The 23259-nt window shown below is 38.6% G+C and overlaps 1 protein-coding gene and 1 long non-coding RNA gene across 12 annotated transcripts in view; one reads left to right on the top strand and one right to left on the bottom strand.

Moving 5' to 3' along the window:
• The window catches only part of GYPA (glycophorin A (MNS blood group)), a 77950-nt gene that overhangs the window by 10707 nt on the left and 43984 nt on the right, over positions 1-23259 (top strand). For all 4 annotated transcript variants that reach the window (XM_069105450.1, XM_069105449.1, XM_069105448.1 and 1 more), the window contains exons 2-4: positions 6811-6927; positions 9546-9626; positions 10630-10668. In XM_069105450.1, coding sequence (XP_068961551.1) covers positions 6811-6927; positions 9546-9626; positions 10630-10668 — 237 coding nt within the window. The remainder of the gene's footprint in view (positions 1-6810; positions 6928-9545; positions 9627-10629; positions 10669-23259) is intronic.
• LOC138175122 (uncharacterized) lies at positions 1929-20578 on the bottom strand. 8 transcript variants are annotated; one of them, XR_011171892.1, is made up of 3 exons: positions 10681-20578; positions 7642-9791; positions 1929-3450 (listed from the first exon to the last, which is right to left on the bottom strand). It is a non-coding gene; the product is annotated as an uncharacterized lncRNA (long non-coding RNA). The 8 variants fall into 8 exon arrangements; XR_011171887.1 differs by having other exon boundaries at positions 1929-7794; positions 9409-9791; XR_011171889.1 differs by having other exon boundaries at positions 1929-9566; positions 9730-9791.

The following is a 23259-nucleotide window of genomic DNA, read 5'->3' as shown; positions in this document are numbered from 1 at the left end:
TCAAGATGCTATATTTCCTATTGAATATTTAAATGGGATTAAATTATACTAAGTATATAAATACTAAGAGTACTAAAATAAAATGGAATATTTTAACATTTTTCAGTGTTTTAATTTAATTTTACTCTATTTAGTGTCTTATTTTTCTCCACTTACATACAAGAACAATTTTCAACATTTTTCTTAATATTTTGAGTACAAAATTCTCTCCCTTCCTCCCCACCCTCCCCAATTAGAAGACAAACAATTCATTATAGGTTATACATGTGTAGTTGTGGAAAATATTTCTATAATAGTCAGTTTGTAAAAAGATAGAGAAAGAGAGGGGGGGGTAGCAGTGAATAGAGCTGGAGTCAGGAGGACCTGAGTTCAAATCCAGCCACAGACACTTAACACTTACTAGCCGTGTGACCTTGGGCAAGTCACTTAACCCCAGTTGCCTTGCCCTCATTCCTCTCAAAAAAAATAGATAAAAATAACCTCAAGAAAAATAAATTAAGAGAAAAGTATGATTAAATATGTATTCAGACACCATCATTTCTTTCAATGAGTATGTATAACATTTTTCTTCTTAATTCCTTCACAGTTATCTTGGATCATTATTTTTCTGAGAATAGTTAAGTCATTCACACGTGATCATCTCGCAATATTGCTGTTACTTTGTGTGTAGGACATTTCACTTTACATGAGGTCATTCAAGTTTTTCCAGGTATTTTTGAGAGCAACCAGCTCGTCATTTCTTATAGTACAATACAATAGTATCCCATTATTATCACATACCACAACTTGTTTAACCATTTCCCAATTGATGGGCGTGACATCAATTTCTATTACTTTTCCCCAAGAAAAGAAATTCTATAAATATGTTTTATACATATAGGTCTTTTTTAAAATTCTTTTGGGATATAGGCCTTCTAGTGGTAGTGATAAATCAGAGTTTTTATATGGTTTTATAAAGCCCATTGGGCATAGTTCCAAATTCCTCTACAGAATGGTTGAATCAGTTCAAAACTACCAATAATGTCTCATGTTCTACACATCCCTCCAACATTTGTCATTTGCCTTTTCTGTCCTACTAACCAATTTAATAGATATTAGGTAATATCTCAGAATTGGTTAATTTGCATTTTTCCAATTAATAGTGAAAGTTTATTTTTATACAGCTATAGATGGCTTTAATTATTTCATCTGAAAATTAGTGATATCTTTTGATCATTTATCATTTTGGGAATGGCTCTTATTTTTAAAAATTTCATTCAGTTCTCTATGTATTTGAGAAATTAGGCCCTTATCAGAAAAACAATTGCTTGAAAGGATTGGGTTTTTTTTTAGTCACAATTGCTGGTTTCCCCTTCATCTTATCCCTCCATTTACTCTATTCTCTCTCCTTTCAGCCTGTTCCTCCTCAAAATTGTTTTGCTTCTGCCTATATCCTCCCCCCAGTCTTCACTCCCTTCTACCCCCCCCATGCACCTTCTCTTATTCCCTCTCTCTCCTACTTTCCTATAGGGTATGATAGGTTTGTATACCCAATTGTGTGTGCATTTTCTTCCTTCTTTGAGCAGATGATGATGAGAGTAAGGTTCACTCAGTCTCCCTAAACTCCCTTCACCCTTCCCCTCCACTGTAAATGCTTTTTCTTACCTCTTTTATGAGAGAGAATTTACCCCATTCTACCTTTTCCTTTCCCTAACTCCCAGTGCATTCCTCACTCACCTCTTATTTTTATTTTTTAATATATTATACCTTCATATCCAGCTTACACCTGTATACTCTGTCTATACTTCTGCTGCCTAATCTAATAATTAGAAAAGTCTTGTTTTATAGTTTCTTGATGTCTCATTGTAGCAGAAAGCACACTAACATACCCAGGGTGGCTGCCAACACAGATTCTTAGATCTGTTTTTCTAAAGGAAAGCAATTCAAAATGAGTTAACAATCTTGCTTTAATCAAACATATGTCATTTACCTAGTTCAGGGGAAAAAGATTAACACCCTGAAATTCAGAGAATACAAACAAGTTACAAGCAGACAACAAATACAGAGAAACATCAGCAGACAGGCTTCCAACCGTCTGAACATTACATCTATACATAGTCAGTTACCAGAGAGGGAAGCATCAACATCTGGGTTTTCAAAGCTGGGTGCTCAATGGCTGCCCAGAGTCTCATCTGGTCAAATCACACAACACTTCTCAAAGTGTGCCCTAAAACAAAATCTCACATCAGGGTATGGCACAGAGAATGTTACAACCATCATGACCCACTTCCCAATCACAAATTATCAAAGTGTGGGTTTTCCATAAAAACAATCCTCCTGCCATAGGCTCCAGGTGACCACATTCAGTGTATTAGGAGGCAGAGTATATGCACAAACCAGGGAAGGTTCTCAGAGTCACTTAAGCCTAGCCAAAGGGCAGGGAAGATCTTAAATTCCTATTCCCATAACTTGCATAAAGTCATGAGCTTCCATTTGATCCACTCTAATTTTGAATGAATTATTTTCTTCAGTGAGCTTTTGAATTTGCCTTTCCCATTTGCCCAATTTTGCTTTTTAAGGCACTCCTCCTCATTGACTTTTTGGCTCTCTTTTAACATTTGAACAAGACTATTTTTGAGGTTTTATTTTCTTCAGCATTTTTGGGTTCCCTTTAGCAAGTTGCTGAGTCATTTTCATGATTCATGATTTTCATGCCTCACTCTCATTTCAATTCCCAGGTTTTCCTCTGCCTCTCTTACTTGATTTTCAGTATTTTTGAGCTATTCCATGCAGGAACTGTGACTTGTCTTCTTCTGAGTGGCTGTTTTGAACTTCCTTTTAACCCTAATAATTTTTTTTTATAGTCAAACCCCTCTCCCCACATTGTACGATCATTTTCTAAGCCTATTGCTTGGCTTTTAACTCTTTGTTAGAATAGGAATCTGCTTCCAGGTTGGAGGGAGCACTCTCTGTAATAGTAATGGAATTTAAAGATCCTCTATATTGGCTTGGTTGAGTGTTAAAACCCAGAGCTTGTGAATCCCACTTGTGAGATGGACTTGTTTATATGAAAAGAAAGAGCTGAACTGGGAGGAGTTGGTGACATGAACTTAGAGAGGCACAAGCAGAGAGAGAGGCAGAATAATATTTTTTGGAAGCAGCATCGTGGAGGCAGAGAGCCCCCCCCCCCCAAAAGTGTTGCTTAGGGCCAGTTCAAACTGCCCAGGACTTTTGAGAGCTGCCACCCAGAGATGCCAAGGACAGAGGAGACATGACTGTTATGCTGGTACTTTGTCTGTTTTGATGTTGTTTTGCCAGATTCGTCCACTGGTGAAGGACAGTCCTGTTGTTGCAGAGTTCCTGGAAACTGGCTGTTGTTTCAGAAGCCCTGAAGAAGGATTTTCTTGTTGTATGTTTATAGAAATCCTGGAAGAGCATTTTGCTAATGTTTTCAGGGGACTTAGGACTGTTCTGCAAACAGAGAATGAATTAATGAGGACACTGGTAATATATCTTGTAGTCTTGCTAAGCCTTGTCTCCCCAGGAACAAAGACTGCTGAGAACTTGCCTTGGGTAAAGATGAAGAAAAGACCTCTCTTTGGGTATTAAATGCTGTGCTTAAGCTTGTTTTAACTCTGGGGTAGATGGCCTATTCAGCTGTGATCCAAGGGTGGGAAACTTTTGACTTTGTGCTCTGTGGCTGACCAAATTAATGTACTTTGTTTACTATTGGAAACTAATCTCCCTTTGAGAAGAGGAGCTTTGTGATTGATTAAATGAATGTAATGTCCAGGGGTGGAGTAGTACTTGGGAATTATTGAATTACATTTGATGAATTCTGTATTTTGAATTTTGCTGTATTTTGATTTTCTCTGTTCTTAATTTGTCACTGATTAAAATGGAGAGCAGCTATGCTGGTATTTTGAACCTTGAGAAGTTGCCTTTGCTTGGCATTACACTCTCCCAAGCTTCAGGGGTTTTGCGTTGCTGTTTTCAGATACATTAAGGAAACTATTAGTTTTCAGTTCTTCCAAGGTATTATTATCTAAGAAGAGAGGATTACTACTTTCCTAGCTTCTGCTCTAGTCTTTGGGCTAACACAAGTCTTTTTTTTCTTCCCTGGAACTGTGCGGAGGATCCCCCTCAACTGTGGTCACAACTTCTGCTATACTAGTGCTCTTTCTCACCCTGGGACTGCTTCCCAGTACTAAGAACAAGATCTGAGTATGGATAAAGTAAAAGAGACCTGTCTCAGTGCCAGCAAAAAGACCCCCTTATAATCTTCTTTTGACCAGTTGCTTTAAACATCTTACTCTCTGGGGACTGAGAACTCCAGAAGCAGCCACTGCAACTGACATGGCCACTGCTGATTCAGTCACTTCCATAAGCCTCTTCCTGTATGTTGTGGCCAGAGTTATGCTCATATGGCCTGCATTGAACTTTGCTCCACTTTCACCTAGGTATGACAGACCTTTCCTGCTGTGCTTGAAACTGTGCTTGTACTGCCTGTGCTTGACTGCACTCCTTTCTTACCCTGGTATAACAGACCTTTCCTGCCATCCTTCTAAGTTTTCTTTGGCTGAAATTTGTTTCACTCCATGTTTTTGATGGTTCTCAGGCTATAGAATTTATTTAAAGCCATTTTAAAAGATATTTGGAGGGGTTTGGGGGGAAAGGTCAGGTGAAGCCCTGCCTTTACACTGCCATTTTGGCTGTGTCTCACATTATTTTTTAAAGAGCAAGGAATAGGAGTTTTGAATAGAATAAATGTAAACTATCAGAATAATTAGAGAAATACAAATAAAAACAGTCATCTAACAGACATATTTAAAAATTATTTTAAGCATATAGATATTCTATGCTGGGGAGTATGTTTCAAGATTAACAAATAATCTCATCATGAAGATAAATATTGGTTGAACTATTCAAAAAAATAATTTAATCTTTTTTTTAAGCAAAGCTATTTAACTTCATAATATTTTCCCACAAATCTCAAACAATTCAAGCAAATCTATGAAAAAAGTAAAGATCCAATAAAGAGCAACAGAAGCTTCGGTCCAAATACTGGGTTTAAGCAATAATGTAAAATAATCTTAAAAATGGGTAGCTACTGATGATTACATGCTTGAATTGAAAGAGCTATATAGACATATGTATGTATATATCCATTGACATATATTTATAGTGCACATATTCATTCACATATAGTATATACACTACGTTATAATATATGTAGTATATATACTACATGTGTGTAACATAGGTGTTTATATACAAAAACACATTTAGATTGCACTGTGTATGTATATAAATACATGTAGGCACATACATATAAACATATTCACATTTTTATACTTATGTATGTATGTGTGTGTGTGTGTGTGTGTATATATGACTAATTTCTATGGAAAATTTCAGAACCCTTTAATGACCTTACAATTTTTTTTAAACATATGACTGTTTTTGCATCCAATATTTTATTATAATTATAGTATTGATAAAAATAATGTATAATGCAAAGTAATACTTTTTTCCTTCTTTTAGTTATTGTAAAGGCAAAAAAATTAATACTTAGCTACTTGCATGGTAAAGATGGGAATGCAGGTTCCAATCCTAGTCCAATTCAGTCATTTTTCACCTGATAGACTTTGGGCAAGCAATTAGACCTGTCTGGGCTTCTATTTTCTCAATAAAGCAAGAGAGTTGGGCTATAAAATCTATAATTTCCCTTCTGGCTTTAAATATATCACCTACAATTTTCTACTTCTTGCTGTTCAATCATTCAGTTGTTTCTGGCTCTTTGTGATCCTGTGGTTCATAGCACACCAATGCTGCCCATGAGATTTTCTTAGCAAAAATATGGAGGGGTTTGCTATTTCCTTTTCTACTAGGAAAAGGTTAACCTGATTAAAATTGAGCTAAAGATAGATTTCTGTCAGTCATTACCAAATCTCTAGTTCTATTGAGTACTGTTTGGACTCTGATTTATTTGAAGTGAGAGAAATTATTTTGCTATTATATTAGCAATCAGTTATTAAATTTGGGTCTAGGCTTTTCTCCTTTTTTCTTCCTTATTTAGGGCCCAGCTCCTGTAAAAGAGCAATCAATCATTTAAGGACATGGCTGACTGATGAGTTGTCCCTACCCTCAGGATGAGAGATTGGGACAAGTATTAAGGGAATTGGAATTCCAGAGGCAGAAAAAAAGTGTGCCCAACTGCTACATATAAAATACATTAAAATCAAATTGTACTACTAGTTATTTGGAAAGAAATAAACTTAGATTTGACCTAATGGGAAGCTTTCTTAGCTTCTATTTAACAACTATTTAAAGGTGGGAAGGGCTGTCTCAATGGGTATTGGGGTTCTCTCCCTGGAGATCTTCCCTTAGAGAATCATTACCCAAATGGCAGACCTGTTGTACAGGACGTTTATTTTCAGAACTGCATTGGACTAAAAGACTTTAGCATCTCTTCTAATTCTAAGATTTTGTGATTCCTCCAAGATTACAGTAAGTTGCATTTCTCTTTGACTCTGAAAACCAAGGATTTCTTCAGATAGGTTGTGTAATTATTTATCAGGAAATACCATACTCTCCTCAGGACCTTACTTAATAGAATAAAATTCTGGGAAAAGTAGATGGAGACATGAGAAAATGGAGGAAGTATCCCTGAATTGACTTACTATTGTTTCAAGCAATGAAAAATCAAACTGACTGTTCTTGTTTGGATGAATTTCCTCTGTCTTGGTCAATACTAGATTGAATGTTTTGTGTCTGAAACCAGAGGACAAGTTTTGTTTTTTTTATTTTCCCAAATTCTCTACTCCATAGGTAATGTCTCCACACAGGAAACATCTTTAAATAAAACATACATTTTTCTACCTCTAACTTCCCAAAAACCTGTCAGGCATCAAAGAAAGGAGGAACTGCCTGTTACAGAAGACCCAGGTATTGTAAAAACAAAAGAAGTTTTGATCCAAGTTATAAAATGATCTTTAAGTAATTTTAATTAAGCAACTGTGAGTAGAAAACAAGGGGGTCACCTTGTGGAATCATTGAAAGGAGGATGAGAGGAGCAAAGGCTCAGTGGCCTACACAGAGACACAGAAAATCACTTAGAGGGTCTAAGGGAAGTACAGTAATCACTTGTCCTTCACCCAAGATCCCAGGATGAGTATTCCTCACTGTTCACCAGCTTGATTTCTTTTTCCAGATCTGAACTACATTCAAATGTCTTCAGATTTGTTTTGTCTTTTTTTTTCCAATAAATGTCGAACTGAGCCCAGACCCTTGCTTAGAAGAAGAGAACCCAGGCAGGGCTTATAGGGGAACCATTTTCCCCAATGTCTTGTGCTCACAGAAACCTGATTCTTCTATACCCCAAAATAAACACTATCTCTGGCCACACCCTGAAGAATTATAGCTCTGTTCCAAACCTAGGGCCAGGAAAGGGTGTAAGCAATACATCTGTTTCTCAGTTTTCCTTGCTGTTTCTAACTTTATTGCAATCATACAGTAACTTTTCTTCCTTTGAGATTCACTCTGACTTGCTCTATCACACAGCCTATATTCATGTTGTACGTTCTAAGTGCCTTCTTCTACATGAGGCCTCTTGCCTCTATGGTGCCTACCCCATGCACTCAATGTCCAACACACAATTACCTTATATCTGGTTTTCTATGTGTTTTAATATACTTATATAGATGTATGTGGTGTGAGCTCCTTGAGAGCAGGAATTATATTATCAGAGTGTAGCACAGTGCTAGGTAAACAGTAGGTGCTCAAAAATGTTTGTTGATTGATTGATTGAAGCACCTGCAAATAGATGACAAAAGGGAAATTTTCAAATCGCCAAATCCAGATAAATTCCATTTCAAGTTTAATAAAAAAAAACAAGATTTTTCAGATGTTACTAATATTTTTTTAAATCATAAAGAACAGGAGGAGCCCCAAAATATAGAATTGAGAAAATTCCTGACTTAAAAAGGAGAAATAGCTGGATTTCCCAAACCATCGAACACTTAACTTGGTATTGGTCCCAAGAAAACATTTAGAATGAGTCATGCAAAAATAAGGTAATTATCTTGTTAATAACCATTAATTAAGTTGTAGGACATGGCAAGGTCACAGATATAGCATATAGGTTTCAAGAAGATATTTCATTAACTTTTTCAAAAATTCCCAGTGGAAAGTTAAAGACCTCTCTTTTGGGTTATCATCCAATTGAATATTTTCATAACTGTCAACTATATTCAGAGTAAAGATTAATAGATCAGTGTCAGATAGGAGGGAGGACTCCAGTGGAATGTTACAAAGCATCATTAACCTTATGTTGCTAAATGGCTTTATCAATAGAGTAAATATAATCATGCAGTTAGATGGTACAATGAATAGGGTATGAAACTTGGAGACAGGAAAACCACAGTTTGAATCCTGTCTTTGTCACCTTGTCTGTAAAATTGGAGTAATAAAAGTACTGACCTCCCAACATAGTTGGGGAGGATCAAATGAGGTAAAAATATGTAAAGTATTAAGCCAACTTTATGTAAGTGCTACTTATTATTATTATGACCATGTAGGTGAATATTAATTAATAAATAGTTCAAGTAACCCCAAAATGAGGTGGATAGAATTAATTTATTGCTCATTTGTTAGATATCTCTCTTGCCATGAAAATTGGCCTCCTAGAAATGGTTCTGAAAGATGTATGTGAAAGAAAGAGATTAATGTTAGAAGGGAAGAGCACAAGGGATAATCACTCACAGGAAATAAGGGAGAAGAAAGAGGTTTTGTTTTCTCTCTAATGATCCACAGATATCTGCAATTTATCCTGTGTGAATCTTGTTTCTATATCTTCTCTCCCCAATTAGACAGTGAGCTCCTTGAGAGCAAAGACCATCTTTTACCTTCCAATCCCCACCATCTGGCACAGGCAGAATTTCTCATTATTCATTTGACATAAGGACTACCATTAAGGACTTGAAAAGTTGCCATCTTGAAAAAGGCTTGTTTTACTCAGCCCTAGAGGGCAAAACTGTATCAAAGTTATAAAGAAGCAAATTTGGGCTTTATATAAGAAAATGGTCTTATCCATTAGATTTATACAAAAGTGTAAGGTGCTACCTCATTACGTACTGGATTCCTTTTCTGGGCATCCTGACTCAAAGTCTAGCTGTTATGTTTAGGCCTGGGTTGGATTGGATGGACTTTGATGTCTCCTCCAACTTCAAGATTCAATGATTCCTCCAAGTTTACAGGAAGATGAACTTCTCTCTATTTCCCAAACCTATATTCCCAAATTAGCATTCATTATGAAATTGAGTTTTTACCAAGAATTGTACTGTAAGACCTTACTGAGCAGAACAGAAGCCTGGGGAAAATAGAAGAGAAATGAGGGAATGGAGGAGGGCATCTTTGGAATTTACTCACTCTCCTTTAAAACTGGAGAAAATCAACGTGAAGGTTCTTGTTTGTATGAATTTCCAGTTTAATAACAGACTGACTTTTTTTTCTAGGAATACACCAAGTTCCATGTCTTTGATTTTCCCAAACTATTTATTCCATAGGACACATTGCCACACCTGTAACTTCACAAAAACCCACAAGGAGACAAAGAAAGGTGGAAATGCCTGTTATGGAAGAGCCAGGTATTGTGAGAACAAGAGAAAGTTTGATTTATTTCATAAAAATAATTGTGTTTTAAGTCACATTAAATAAATACATAAGTCAAGGACAATGGGCTATACTCACTGGAATGGTAGAAAGGTCTATGAGACAACCAAAGTCTCAGTGGGTGGGAGAGAGGCACAGAACTGTCATTTAAAGAGATAAAAACAGAAGCTATTTATCTTTCAACAATGATCCCAAGATCCAGAATTTCTCATGGCTCAGCAATATGATTTCATCTGCCTCATTTAGAGTGAGTTGAATTGGGTTCTAATTTCCAATGCCATGAATTTTTTTCAGATTTATGTTATCCTTTTCTCCAGTAAATTTTGAATTTAACCCAAGTTTTTGCTTAGAGGGGGAAAAATTCCATTGGGAATAAAGAAATAAATATTTCCAACTTCTTGTACACACAGAAAACTGGCTCCATTCCCATAAGGAAGTTTATCCCTGGTCCCTAAAGCATCATAGTTCTTTCTCTAGGACAAAAGGAAATACGCAGTAAATATTGTGAAGAAGCAAATTTGGGTTTGATATAATTGTTGATCAGTTGTTTCAATCTTGTCTGATTCTTTGTGACCCCATTTGGGGTTTTCTTGGTAAAAATACTGGAGTTATTTGCCATTTTCTTCTCCAGCTCATTTTACAGATGAGGAAACTGGAGCAAACTGGGTGAATTGACTTAACCAGTCACACAGCTAGGAAGTATCTGATGTTACATTTGAATGCAGGTCTTCCTGACTCCAGGCTCTGTGCTCTATCCACTGTGGCCCCTGCCCCCCATCCTAACTATTTATAGAAATAAAGGAGAAATAAGAGAGTATAGAAAGAGAGTATCTCTTAAATTGACTTACTCTAGTTAAAACAGTGAATATTTAAGACGATTGTTCTTGTTTGGATGAATTTCATTGGAATTGGAATGAGTGTTTTTTGTACAAAACCAGATGGCGTGTTTTTGATTTTCCCAAATTCCCTACTCTGCAGGTGATATTTCCACAGAAGAGACATATACTCATAAACCATGTAAGTTCTTACCTGTATCTTCAAAAAAAATCAAAAGGCATCAAAGAAAAAAGGAACTGCCCGTTACAGAAAACCTGGATACTGTGGGAATAAGAGGTTTGAACAGTATCATAAAATGGTAGCACTTTAGCCACATAAATTAGTCACATCTGAGGAGAGAACAAAGGAGTAATGTAACCTCAAGAGTCTATAAGAGGGTTGAAGACTCAGTGGAATAGAAAGAAGTACAGTATATTATTTAAGGATACCAGAACAGCAACTATTTATCATTCATCAATAATCCTAGGATCCAGAATTTTTCATAGTTCAACAGTGTGATTTCATCTGCCAAATTCAGAGAGAGCTGATCTGGGTTTTGATTTTGCAATCTATAATTTTTGTCAGATTTTTTGTGCCTTTTTAAATGTTAAATTGAACCTAGGAACTTGCTTAGGAAAACAGAACCCTAGTGGAGGCTTTGAGGGAACCGGTGTTTACACCTTCTTGAACTCATAGAAACCTGTCTCTCACCTTACCTCCCCAAAACAAGTTGATCCCTGGTCACTGAAGTATCATAGCTCTCTTTCTCTCTATGGTAAAACTAGATAAAATGAGTGAGTGGAAACTGTGAAGAAACAAATTTAGACTTTTTAGAATCATAGCTTCCTAACTAGCATGAGTCAACCTTTCAAAGGTGGAAAAGTTAGCTTTAGTCAGTGGTGGATTCCCCTCATCTTTATTCATGCCTACATGTCAGCTCTATGGTAGAGGAAAGTCATGTTCAGAGACTGGACTAAATGGTCTTTGAGGTCCTTTCCAACTCTAAGATTCAGTGATTCCTCTGTGTTTATGTAACTTTAAATTGTCCCTAATTCCCAAACCAAAGAATTTCTTCTCAGATGTTGCAAAAATGAATTTTTGTCAAAAAGCAATGTAATACATCTAGAACCTTAGGTAGCAAAGTAGAATTCCAGGAGAAATGGAGAAAAAAATGAGTGAGTGGAGGAAGGTATGCTTAGAATTGATATACTCACCTTTAAAAGGATGGAAGATCAAGCTGATTGTTCTCAATTAGATGAATTTTTTTTTGTTGGTCTTTAATACTATCTTGAATATTTTGTGGACTCAAATGGGTGGCATGTCCTTCATTTTCCCAAAGTCTCTATGTCAAAGGATGTATTTCCACACATGAAATATCTTCCCATGAAATATAAATTTTCCTACCTGTAACTTCACAAAAACCCATAAGGAAACAAAAAAAGGTTGAACTTCCCATTACAGAAAACCCAGGTACTGTAAGAACAAGAGAAAGTTTGATTTATTTCATAATATTGTTGTGTTTTAAGTCACATTAATTAAACACCTATGATGGGGTGGGGAACTTTTCCTCAGGTGTAGCCCTCTAACTGAATCCAAGCTTCACAGAACAAATCTTCACAGAACAAAAAGAATTAAATAATTATAAATATTATTATTATATTAACATTACCATATTACCTACAAACATGTAAATTATTATATTAATTTATTAGGTTCAGTGGGATGGAGAGAAGTACAGTATGTTTTTTAAAGATACCAAAATATGAGCTATTTGTTCATTTTGATCCTGGTATTCAAAGCTTCTCACTGCTCAAAAGCGTGATTTCTTTTGCCAGATTTAACTTGAGCCTACCTCATGAATTTTTTTTCTTACACATTTTTGGTGTTGTTCATTTGTTTGTTCGTTTTTCAGTAAATGTCGAACTGAATCCAGGACTTTGCTCCAAGGAACAGAACCTTAATGGGGCCTATAAGGGACCAAGTGTTTCCAACTTCTAATATTCACACAAACCTGGCTTCTGCTCCACCTCCCCAAAACATTTAGCCCTGGTCACTAGAGCACCAATTCTTTCTCAAGGGCGAAACTAGATACTGGGTAGAATCTTGAAGAAGTAAACTCAAGCTTGATATAATTATAGCATTGTACTCCCTAGAGCTATCCAAAAGTGGACAGGGCTGCCTTGGTAGATTGTGGGTTCTCCTTCCCAGAGAACTTTACTCAAAGACTGATTGCTTACACAACTGCTCTGTATTGGTGGGAATTCCTGTTCAGGCCTGAGTTGGACTAGATGCCTTTGATGTTCTATCCAGCTCTGAGATTCAGTGCTTCCTCTGGGATTACAGTGAGTTGAACTTCTCTCTTATGACCAAACCCAAGGATATCTTCAAATATGTTGTAAAATTAGGTTTTATCAGGAATTATTGCACTATACACAGGACTTTCCTTGCAGAGCAGAACCCTGGGAGAAATGAAGGAAAAATGAAGGCGTGGAGGAAGGTATCTCTAATGGGAAAAACAAAGTAAGACCCTATAGGTGGAAGAGAGGCAATGAATTTAGACTAATTCCTTTTAAAAGTTTTTCTAAGAAAGGAGAGAAGAACCTATGATCATAATCTTCTGCCCATCTTTCTTTGACTCCCATTGTGGTCCTTCAATGCCTTTCATAACTTCCACCTTTCATTTCTCTCCCAGGCCATTATTTCTGCACTGGCAACTGCATCCCTTAAAGAACCAGTTTAACTCTATGCTAATAAACTTTAATTCTTGTTTCCTTTGTCCTGGAACCTTTCCAAACCTTAATATAGAATTACTCACACTGTCTTCTTCCTTCTATTCACATACTATTGAATGAATCTGGGGAAAATAATGAAATCATGCTAACATGTCAACTATAAATGTATGTTATCCTAATCTCAATTGAACCCTCACTATAGCAAGGTAAACATTATAATCCTCCCTAATCAATTTTCTCTCCCAGTATCTAAAATTAGAGAATGTTCCACATACTCTCATTGATCCTCGAGCCTCCCACAACACTGCTTCCCACCATCCTCCTAGATGAAGGGGGTACTTATACCACCATCAGCATCCCCTATGATCTCCAACTTCACTCCAGTCTTGGATGAAGAAATGGCCATTCTCCTTGACATGACTAACATTTGATCCTACATGCACTTTTGATTCTGTCCCCTTCGTTCTTTAGTAGAGTGTTCCCGTTATAAGTCCCACTCTCAGTAACCTGGCTATATACTGATTCCTTCCCTATTGTCTACAAGCATGCCTATATCTCTCACATTCTTACAAAACCCTTACCTATTCCTACCATCCCTACTAACTTTGGTCCTGTATTTTTAAGCCCCCTCTATTAGCAGTGTCTCCATTTCTCCTCTCTATCATCTCTATGCAGATGATTCCAATCTTATTATTTCCCCTAATTAATGTATCACCACTTGCTTCTCAGACATGTCAAATCGCATGTCCCATAGGCATCTAAAACTCACCATGTCCAAACAAGAATGCATTATTTTTCTCTCTAGACCTTCCCATCTTCCAGATTTTCCTGTTCCTGTAGAGAGCACCTCTCCTCCTCCCAGGAATCCCCCTGCTCACAGCTTCAGTGTCATCTTCAACTCCTGGAATCCACCTTACATATACAATCTGTTGTCAAATTTGTCATTGACTTTTAAAGCATCTCATGTATATATCCCTTTCTCTCCACTTACACAAATACAATCCTAATTTAGGCCCTCCTCACCTCTGTGATGAACGAAAAACTTGAGAGACAGAGTTTCTGTGTAATTAATAATCAACTTATGAATCAGGCTAGCTGATAATCAACAAATTCATGGTCAGTGGTCTTTCTCAGTAACCAAAGACAAAATCATGGAGACATGGAATGCTTTAAATAACTTTGAGAAAAGGAGTGCCCCTGACAGTTGAAAATTAACACTGATTGGTGAACAATTAATTGGAAGGGAAGGTCAAGAGTCTTCAGTTCCTCCTGCTGAGAATGTGGCTTGATCATGAGACTCAGTCAACTGCAGTAATCTGGACAGAGGAATCCATCTCTACCCAGACCACTCTGGTTGGTTTTCTCTATCACAAGCTGGGTCACCCTAAATTCTAATGAAATAAAGGCTTATTCCTTCAAGGACAAGAATTCATCCAGATTATATTCTGTTGACACTGCAAAAGAAGTAAGGTCTTCTAGTTGGGTGGGGTCTTGCCCAACATTACGCCAAGGATTAGGACAATCTCCTCTATCAGCCATGCCCTTTGGAGACTGGCTAGCTGACCTACAGGGCCTGGTCCCTTAATGAGTAAATAAAAGTCCTGGACCAAATTAATAATAGGTTATTAATATAATAGAAAATAATAATTTCTCTCAGCTCTTGCTTAAATTATTTTATTAGTCTTCTAAGTGATTTCTCAGTCTCAAGTCACTCTCTACCCCAAACCATCCTCCACTCATTCTGCAGAGATGATTTCCCATAAGGTCTTTTTTAGGTCTTAACACATCTCTCTCCTACTAAATGAGCTCATGTGGCTCTTACCTCCAGCAATAAGCAGAAACTGCAAATCTGGCATTTAAAGCTGTTCATGGGGGCAGCTGGGAAGTGCAGTGAATAGAGCACTAGCCCTGGAGTCGGGAGGACCTGAGTTCAAATCCAGCCTCAGACATGTAACACTTATTAACCCTGTGACCTTGGACAAGTCACTTAACCTCAATTGCTCTACTTTCCCCCCTCAAAAAAGCAAAAAAAAAAAGTTCTTCATAACTTGACAGTTTTTTCTATATCTAATCTTCTTAGGCTTTACTCCCCTTCACACACCACAATTTAGCTATACTGGTCTATTTGTCGTTCTTGGAACATAACATTCCACCTCTATTTTTTCTTTCACATGTCTCTCTACCACTACCACCACCACCACCACCACCCTCTCTACCTTTTCATTTCCCTGAATTCTACAAGACTCAGCAAAATTCTTATTATAAGATGTGTATGTATCTATATAAGATATGTATGTCCACATGGATTGCCTAACTGTATAGAGACTGCTTTGTGGGAATATGGATAGATATAATCTGAAGTCTGGACTACCTCTGAGGAAAGGAGAACCCAGAAGAATGCATATATTGCCTCCAACATGCTATTTTGGGGGTAAAGGAGATGGAACAGGTTGGCCCCAGGGGTGCTGTGAGGCTGGCTATTCTTTTGTCCAGCATTTCAGAGGTAATGTACTAGAATTAGACCCACCTTGCCCCCTAAATATTGCTGGTTAGGGATTATGATTTTGGAGGGGGTCAAAACAAATGCTAATTTCATAGACATTCTTATGGGGAAAACCCCAAGTTTATGCTCACCAAATTGGCCCCTTCTCATTAAATGTATTTACACAAAAGATCTTCACAAATAATGAATAATAAGTAACTCATTTTCTCAAGCAAATATCAAACAGAATTTGAAGAAGTTGTAGAAATTAGAACATATCAGAAAATGCACCATCATGAATGAGCTCTTTAGCTAGGAGCTCTCAGGTTGACCACACTAGGAGGTCCAATCTCACCCAAGGGAAAGCTTTTCAAGTGTGTAGGGGGGAAAGCTGGAAATTAGTCAACCTCTCCTATTCATCTGCATCTTCCCAAGTCCTCCCTGGCCTATCTTTTCACATAGAGTGTCTGGAACCATGTGTCACATCTCTCTTCCCAACAAGCTTTGGCACCAACTCTACCCCTCACCCTGGTCCACAGCAGCCCCTCTGCATCCTCTCCACCTACTAGGACTCATGTCTCCTCCTTTATGTAGTAAGAAGCATAGAGTTGACCCTTCCCCACTAAGGTAAAAGACCTTATAATGTACCATACTACAGGCCTTTCCTAGTTCCCCAATTGCTAGGGCATCCTTCCTCTCAGATTGCCTCCCATCTATTCTTCATTGTAAATACTTGGTTATTTACAAGATATAGTTATCTCTCACATTAGAATATAAGTTCATTGAGGGCAGGGACTGTTGAACCTTTCTTTGAATCCCCAGCACTTAGCACAGAGCCTGGTCCATGGTAGGTTCTTAGCAAATGTTTGTTGACATTTAAAGGGACATTTAAAGAAGATCAGCTATGATCCTCCTTCTCCAGTGATCCTAGAATTGGGTCATCATCCTCCTTTAAAACAGTGAGAAATCTATCTTGATGTTTTTTCACAAATCTCATTTCCTCCAGTTTCATATAAATTGCCTTGTGAATCTAAACAAGTAGCACCGTTTTGTTTTCCCACACTCTGATGGCCACAGGACCTATTTCCACAAACAAACCAACTATTTCTAAACATGAATGTACCCTGTCTTTAATTTAATGCAGCACCAGCTATTATTTCCATTGTAAACTTGGTCCCTAGAAAGTAGCTACACCTTTCTTCCAGATTCCAGGAGACAAACCTGGAGGGACTGGATGATTATTTTTATAGTATTACAGTTTATAATCTTCAAAAAATGGCAACCCCTCACAATGGTTATCCGTTTATATCAATCATCCAGTCACATATAATTAGCTTTTAGTTGGGGGGATTTACTAAGGCAGTATAGCATGAACAATTGATGAAAGCATCCTCCTAAATGTTTGTGACCCCCATAAGTACACATAGTGTCCAGGCAGGAATGGGGAACCTGCAGCCTTGAAGCCACACACATGGCCTCCTAGGTCCTTGGGTGCTGCCTTTTGACTGAGTCCAAGTTTTACAAAACAAATCCTTTTATTAAGGGAATTTGTTCTGTGAAGTTTGGATTCATTCAAAGGGCTGCACTTGAGGACCTTGAGTCACCTTTGGCCTCGAGGCTGCAGGTTCTCCACCCCTGATCCAGAGGAAAGTGGCCTCAAGCTTATAGAGCTCATAAGGTAAATGAATAATTCACAGCTCCTGGAAGTACATTTACTGAGTTTTTTTCTCCCCTTTGTGGGGTACTCCAAAGTTCTATTTAGAAATGGCATAGCTCTCTGTCAAGCTCCTTATATATTTCTGAATCGTATTTCCTCTGTGTTTCCTGTCCTCAGCTCCCAATGCAGACACTGCCCCCAATCATTAATTTTCCAGACTTTCTGAAGATCCCCAGATTTTTCTCTGATAAATGGCTAGAGAGGGAGACAGAGGGAATAGAGGTCCTTCACACACACACACACACACACACACACACGCACACAAGTACCACTGGAACTCCTGGGTTGTGAACTAGCTTGCTATTTTGTACAAAACCCACAGGGTGTGAGTCTCCTCAGTCAGTCTCAATATACTTAGTGAGCAGTTTCATAAGCTTCCAAGAGTTCGCTTCTTTCCCCATTTAATTAACAAACCTGTTTACACTTAGGCTTATGCCACTGAATGATTCATCAATTCAGTAACCTAGCTCTTAACTCTGATGTATTGATTCAATCAAGAAGTCTGGTCCCTCTGCAATTATGGTGCACCCCATTTGTATTTATAAAATTCAAAAAACTAGGAGTTACCAGTTGTATACTATTTTAAGGTTTGGAAAGCTTTTCACAAATATCTCCTTTTCACAACAATCTTGGAAGGGAGGTGCTATTATTAATCCCATTTTGTGGATGAGGAAACTAAGTCAAATAATAATAGTTATAATTTATGTAGTATCACAATGAGTGAGGCACCACATTAAGTGTTTTATAAATTTAATCTCATTTGATCTTCATAACCCTGGAAAATAGGTGTTATTATTATCCCTACTTTACAATTGAGGAAACTGAGACATCTAAAAAAGATTAAGTGACTTTCTCTGAAGCCATATCTGAACTCAAGATTTCCTGACTTCAGGTCTAGGACTCCATCCACTGTCCACCAACTGGCCTACATAGAAGCTAAAGAATATTCATCTATTGTGAGAGTAGAATTTAAAAATGATAAAGCAATAGGCCTTTAAGTATCATTACAATATCTATTTATTAAATAAGAACCTATGGTGTTGGGTGTAGCTTCCTGAAATTTGGACTAAGGGAGGAAGAAGAGCTACTTTCTTTCTCAGATGATCCCAGAGTAGAGACATCGATTCAAATTTTGTCACTGATGTTTACTACCTGTGTGACCTTAGATAAAACTGTTAACATATCTGGGCCTCAATTTCCTCATCTATAAAATGAAGGGGGGGAGAGGGCAGAGCCAAGATGGTAGAGTAGGAGCAGGACCTCCCCGCTGCTCCTGCTTCCAGCTTCCCCAATCCATATAAAAAGGGGCCTCTAAACAAACTTTGGAGGTGCAGAACCCAGAAAATGACACAGAGAAGCTAACCTCCTGCTGAGGACAGCCCGGCAGGCTGGCAGGAATCAGCCAGCGCAGTGCTCTGGGAGCCTAGCCCAGCCCCACTCCACAGCTTTAGCCCCAGGGCAGGCCTGACTAGCTGGGGTCAGATGAACTCCAGATCAGCAACAGCTGTGGCCGTTTCCAGAATTATCAATACATAGATGAGAAGGACAAAGTGAGGGGTCAGTGCAGTCTGGACTTTGGGAACAGTAAGTGGGAGTGCATGGCTTTTGCCCCCAGGCCGAAAAGCCTCTGAGGTGCCGGCACAGTCAGCCAGCCCCAAGTGGCAGCTTCAGCTCCTGGATTGTAGAGTGTAGAGGGACCAAGCACCAGTCTGAGGGGTAATTACTCTTGCTTTAACCTGCTTGGATCTGGATTGCAGTCTAGGGTGGAGGTCCTGGAGTGTATGTCCAGCTTGCCAGAGCACGTGGAGACTTCAGAGAGGGTACCCATCTAATACCTCTGGCAACTGAGAAAACCCCAGCATTTGGGACGAAAGCTCCCCTGTCTGGTGGCAGAGTCCTACTGTAGCAAAAAGCCCAGGGGTCAAGTGACTGAGGGACAACATGAGCAGGCAAAGAAAACAAAGCAGACAGAAGATTCCAACATTAGATTCCCATTTTGGAGACAAAAAGGGGCAAAGTATGGAACAGGAGGAAGACAGTGAAGTCAGAACTCCCGCACCAAAAGCTTCTAAGGAAAATACAACTTAGTTACAGGCCATAGAAGACCTTAAGAAGCAGATAAGGGAAGTGGAGGAAAAATTGGGAAGAGAAATGAGAATAATCCAAGAAAATTATGAAATGAGAGTCAACAGACTGACTGAGGAAATTATACCTTAAAAAACAGACTGACTGAAATGGCAAAAGAGGCTCACAAAGGCAATGAGGAGAAGAATGCCTTAAAAAGCCGAATTTGCCAGATGGAAAAAGAATCTCAAAAGCTCAATGAGGAGAATCATGGCTTCAGAATTAGACTGGAGCAAATGGAAGCTAATGACTTTGTGAGAAATCAAGATGGTGTTAAACAGATCCAAACAAATGAAAGAATCAAAGGCAATGTGAAATATGTCATGGGAAAAACCACTGACATGGAAAATAGATCCAGGAGAAATAATTTAAAAATTATTGGACTACCTGAAAGCCATGATCAAAGAAAGAACCTAGAAATCATCCTTCAGGAAGTTCTCAAAGAAAACTGCCTTGATGTTTTAGAACCAGAGGGAAAAATAGAGGTTGAAAGAATCCATTGATTACCTCCTGAAAAAGATCCCCAAAAGAAAACTCCTAGGAATATTATAGCTAGGTTCTGGAATTCCCAGATTGAGAGAAGCAGTGTATCAGCAATGCAATATGCACAATGCCTTGGAAATTATAGATATGCTGATGTAATTATCCATCACAAAATATATCAGGCTTGCTATATGGGGGAATAAGATAGAAAATTTATTAAAATACCAAAAGACTGAGTCCCAAAACCAGAAAGTCAAAACCATCAGAGTAGTTATGAAATTGGCACAGGTAGATAAAGTAGAAAGCACCCACATTCTCAAGCCTTTAAAACAGAACAGGCTACCTCATGCAAAGGTCCTCCTCTCCCCACTCACAGCAACCACCCAGCGTCCAGGAAGTGCACTCCCAGCAGCTCTGGCCCCTGGCAGTCCTCAGCAGGAGTCCTTAGCAGAAATTCTGGCTGACTCAAAAAGGGCTTCGCGCTGCCGCTGTCACTGCCACTGCCTCTGCTGCTGCTGCTGCCAACGCCGCCACTGCTAGCCACCGCAGGAACTCTAACTTGGCTTCCGCTTCCTCTTGCTCCTCCCTTTCGTGCTCCATCAGCAAGTCCAATGGGGCATGGAAGATCTTAAGTCCCATAACCCTTACAAGCAGCCAGGAAGAAACAATTTGAATAATGTGGAAACACAATCAGGATAACCCAGGATCTGGCAGCTTCTACACTGAGGAATCAAAGGGCTTAGAATATGATATTCCAGAGGTCAAAGGAGCTGGGATTAAAACCAAGAGTCACCTACCCAGAAAAACTGAGCATCATGTTTCAGGGGAAAATATGGTCATTCAGTGGAATTGTGGACTTTCAAGCATTCTTGCTGAAAAAACCAGTTAAACAGAAAATTTTAACATTCAGATACAAGAAGCAAGAGAAGCATGAGAAGGTAAACAGGGAAAAGAAATCATAAGGAACTTTATCAAAGTTGAACTATTAACATTCCTACATGGAAAAACAATAATTGTAACTTATGAAACTTTTCTCAGTAGTTGAAGGGAATAGAAATATATATGTACATATATGTACACATATATATGTCTATATATGAGGGTATATGGGCATATGAATACATATGTGAATGTGCGTATATATGTTTACAGGTATACATAGATAGAGGGCACAGGACCAATTCAACAGGAAGGGATGATATTTAAAAGGTGAAAGTAAGAGGTGAGAGAGGAATATGATTGAGAGGAGATGAGGAGAGACAGAATGGGGTAAACTATCTCATACAGAAGAGGCAAGGGGAAATGGTTACAATGGAGGGGAAGAATAGGAAGGCAAAAGGGAATGGGTCAACCGTATTCCCATTGAATTTGGCTTGAAGAGAGAATGAAATACACACTAAATAGGGTATCTCACTCTACAGGAGAGTGGGGGGGGAAGGGGATGAGAGGGGGGATGATGGAAGGGAGGGCAGGCTGGGGGGGGAGGGAAGTTGGAAGCACCCACTTTCGAAAAGGGACGGGATCAAAGTAGAGAATAGAACAAGTGGGAGGTGGGATAGGAGGGAGGGAAATATAGTCAGTCTTTTACAATATATCTACTATGTTATTGTTTAGCATTAGCCACACATGGACATCCTATACTGAACTGCTTATCTTCCCAGTAAGGGTGGGTGACAAGGGAGGAAGGGAATGAATCTGGAATTCAAAGTTTTAAAATCAAATATTCAAATATATGTGTATGCGTGTGTATGTGTGTGTGTATACTATTATCAATACTATTTTACATGTAATTGGGAAATAAGATATACAGTCACTGGGGCATAGAGATCCACTGAAAAAATAGAAAGGGGTATGGGAGAAAATATGGGAGAGAGTAGATTGGAGGAGGTGATATCCTGTGGGACTGCTATTTTGGGGGGGGGGGGTAGGGAAAAACCTGGGAGAAAATTTGTAACTCAAAATCTGGAGGAAATGAATGATGTCAATCAGAACTTAATAAAGCATTTGAAAAAAAATGAAGGGGGAAAGTTAGATTATAGGTAATCTGTGAGGTCCCTTCCTGCCCTTGTTCTTTGATCTCAGATGCCATGTAATTGAACTTAAACAAGAATTCCTTCCACATGATGCCTAATAAGAAGACATACAGTCTCCATTAGAAGAAGAAAACCTCTGTCAGGCAGCCAATTCAATTTTTGAACAGCTCTACTATAATTGGGAGGTTGGATAGTTTGGGTTTTTTTCCTAATACTGTCTACATTTGTTTCTTCTCAACTTTTTCCCATTATTCTTAGTTCTACCCTCATAATCAGACATCCTACATACACATATATATACACATACATACACACATGCATATATGTATGTGCACATACAGATGTGTATATACATGTGTGTATGTGTGTATATACATACGTGTGTGTATGGCTTTATTCCCAACTACATATACATCTGCGAATGTGCACAATTCTCTTTCTGTGACCCAGGAAAGGGTTAAGTGTTAGTCCTATTTCAAAGTCCCGCTTGGAAACCTACTTCTATTTGATCATTGAAGTGACCCCTTTTCCTTTAGATAGATTTTAGGGGAGAAATTTCCCATTCTCTCTCTGTTCATTTTTCTTTCTACTTCGAGAACTTTGGCTGGATTTCAAGGAGCAGGAGAAATGGTTTTCTGCCAACCACCATTCCTTAAGAGATTATTAATCTTTCTAGAGCAGGTACAGTGTTTCTTACCTCTTTGGTGCATTTGGCTGCCTTTTTTTTTTAATCTTACAGGGTGGCAGATTTAGAAATGTCTGTACACAATCCCACAGACAAGATAGACACAAAACAACACAACACACAAAATACACTCCGGCAGCGTTTTTGTCCCTCTAGTGGCCCCTTGCACTGAGAGTTTGGATTTCGAAAGGGGTCCCAGAGGAACCTCTCGAGAAGTGGACAAAATTCAATCCCTCCCTTTTTGGGGATCCCAGGTGGAAGAACCAAGCGCCTGGAGCAACTGTTGGCAGTTGTCTCAGGTAGACTGGTCAGATCCCGGGGGTGTAACAATCTGTCAGAGGGGGGGAGAACCCTGACAGGGTGGTTAAGTCAGGGGACAGGGAGCTGGTAGGAGACTGAGTTTTTGATCTTTGGCAATGGCTCCCTGGGCTGAGACTCGGGGCCGAGAAGGACTCAGGTTCCTGGTCTGCTCAAGAAAGCAAATTTAATAGGAAGGAAGGAAGGAAGGAAGGAAGGAAGGAAGGAAGGAAGGAAGG

The sequence above is a fragment of the Petaurus breviceps genome, unplaced genomic scaffold, assembly GCF_028583685.1.
Source record: "Petaurus breviceps papuanus isolate PSGF00001 unplaced genomic scaffold, PetGlider_PUasm1.0 76, whole genome shotgun sequence".
Lineage (NCBI taxonomy): Eukaryota > Metazoa > Chordata > Mammalia > Diprotodontia > Petauridae > Petaurus > Petaurus breviceps.
Note: the sequence above shows the minus strand (reverse complement) of the source record. Positions and strands in the feature narration are given on the sequence as shown.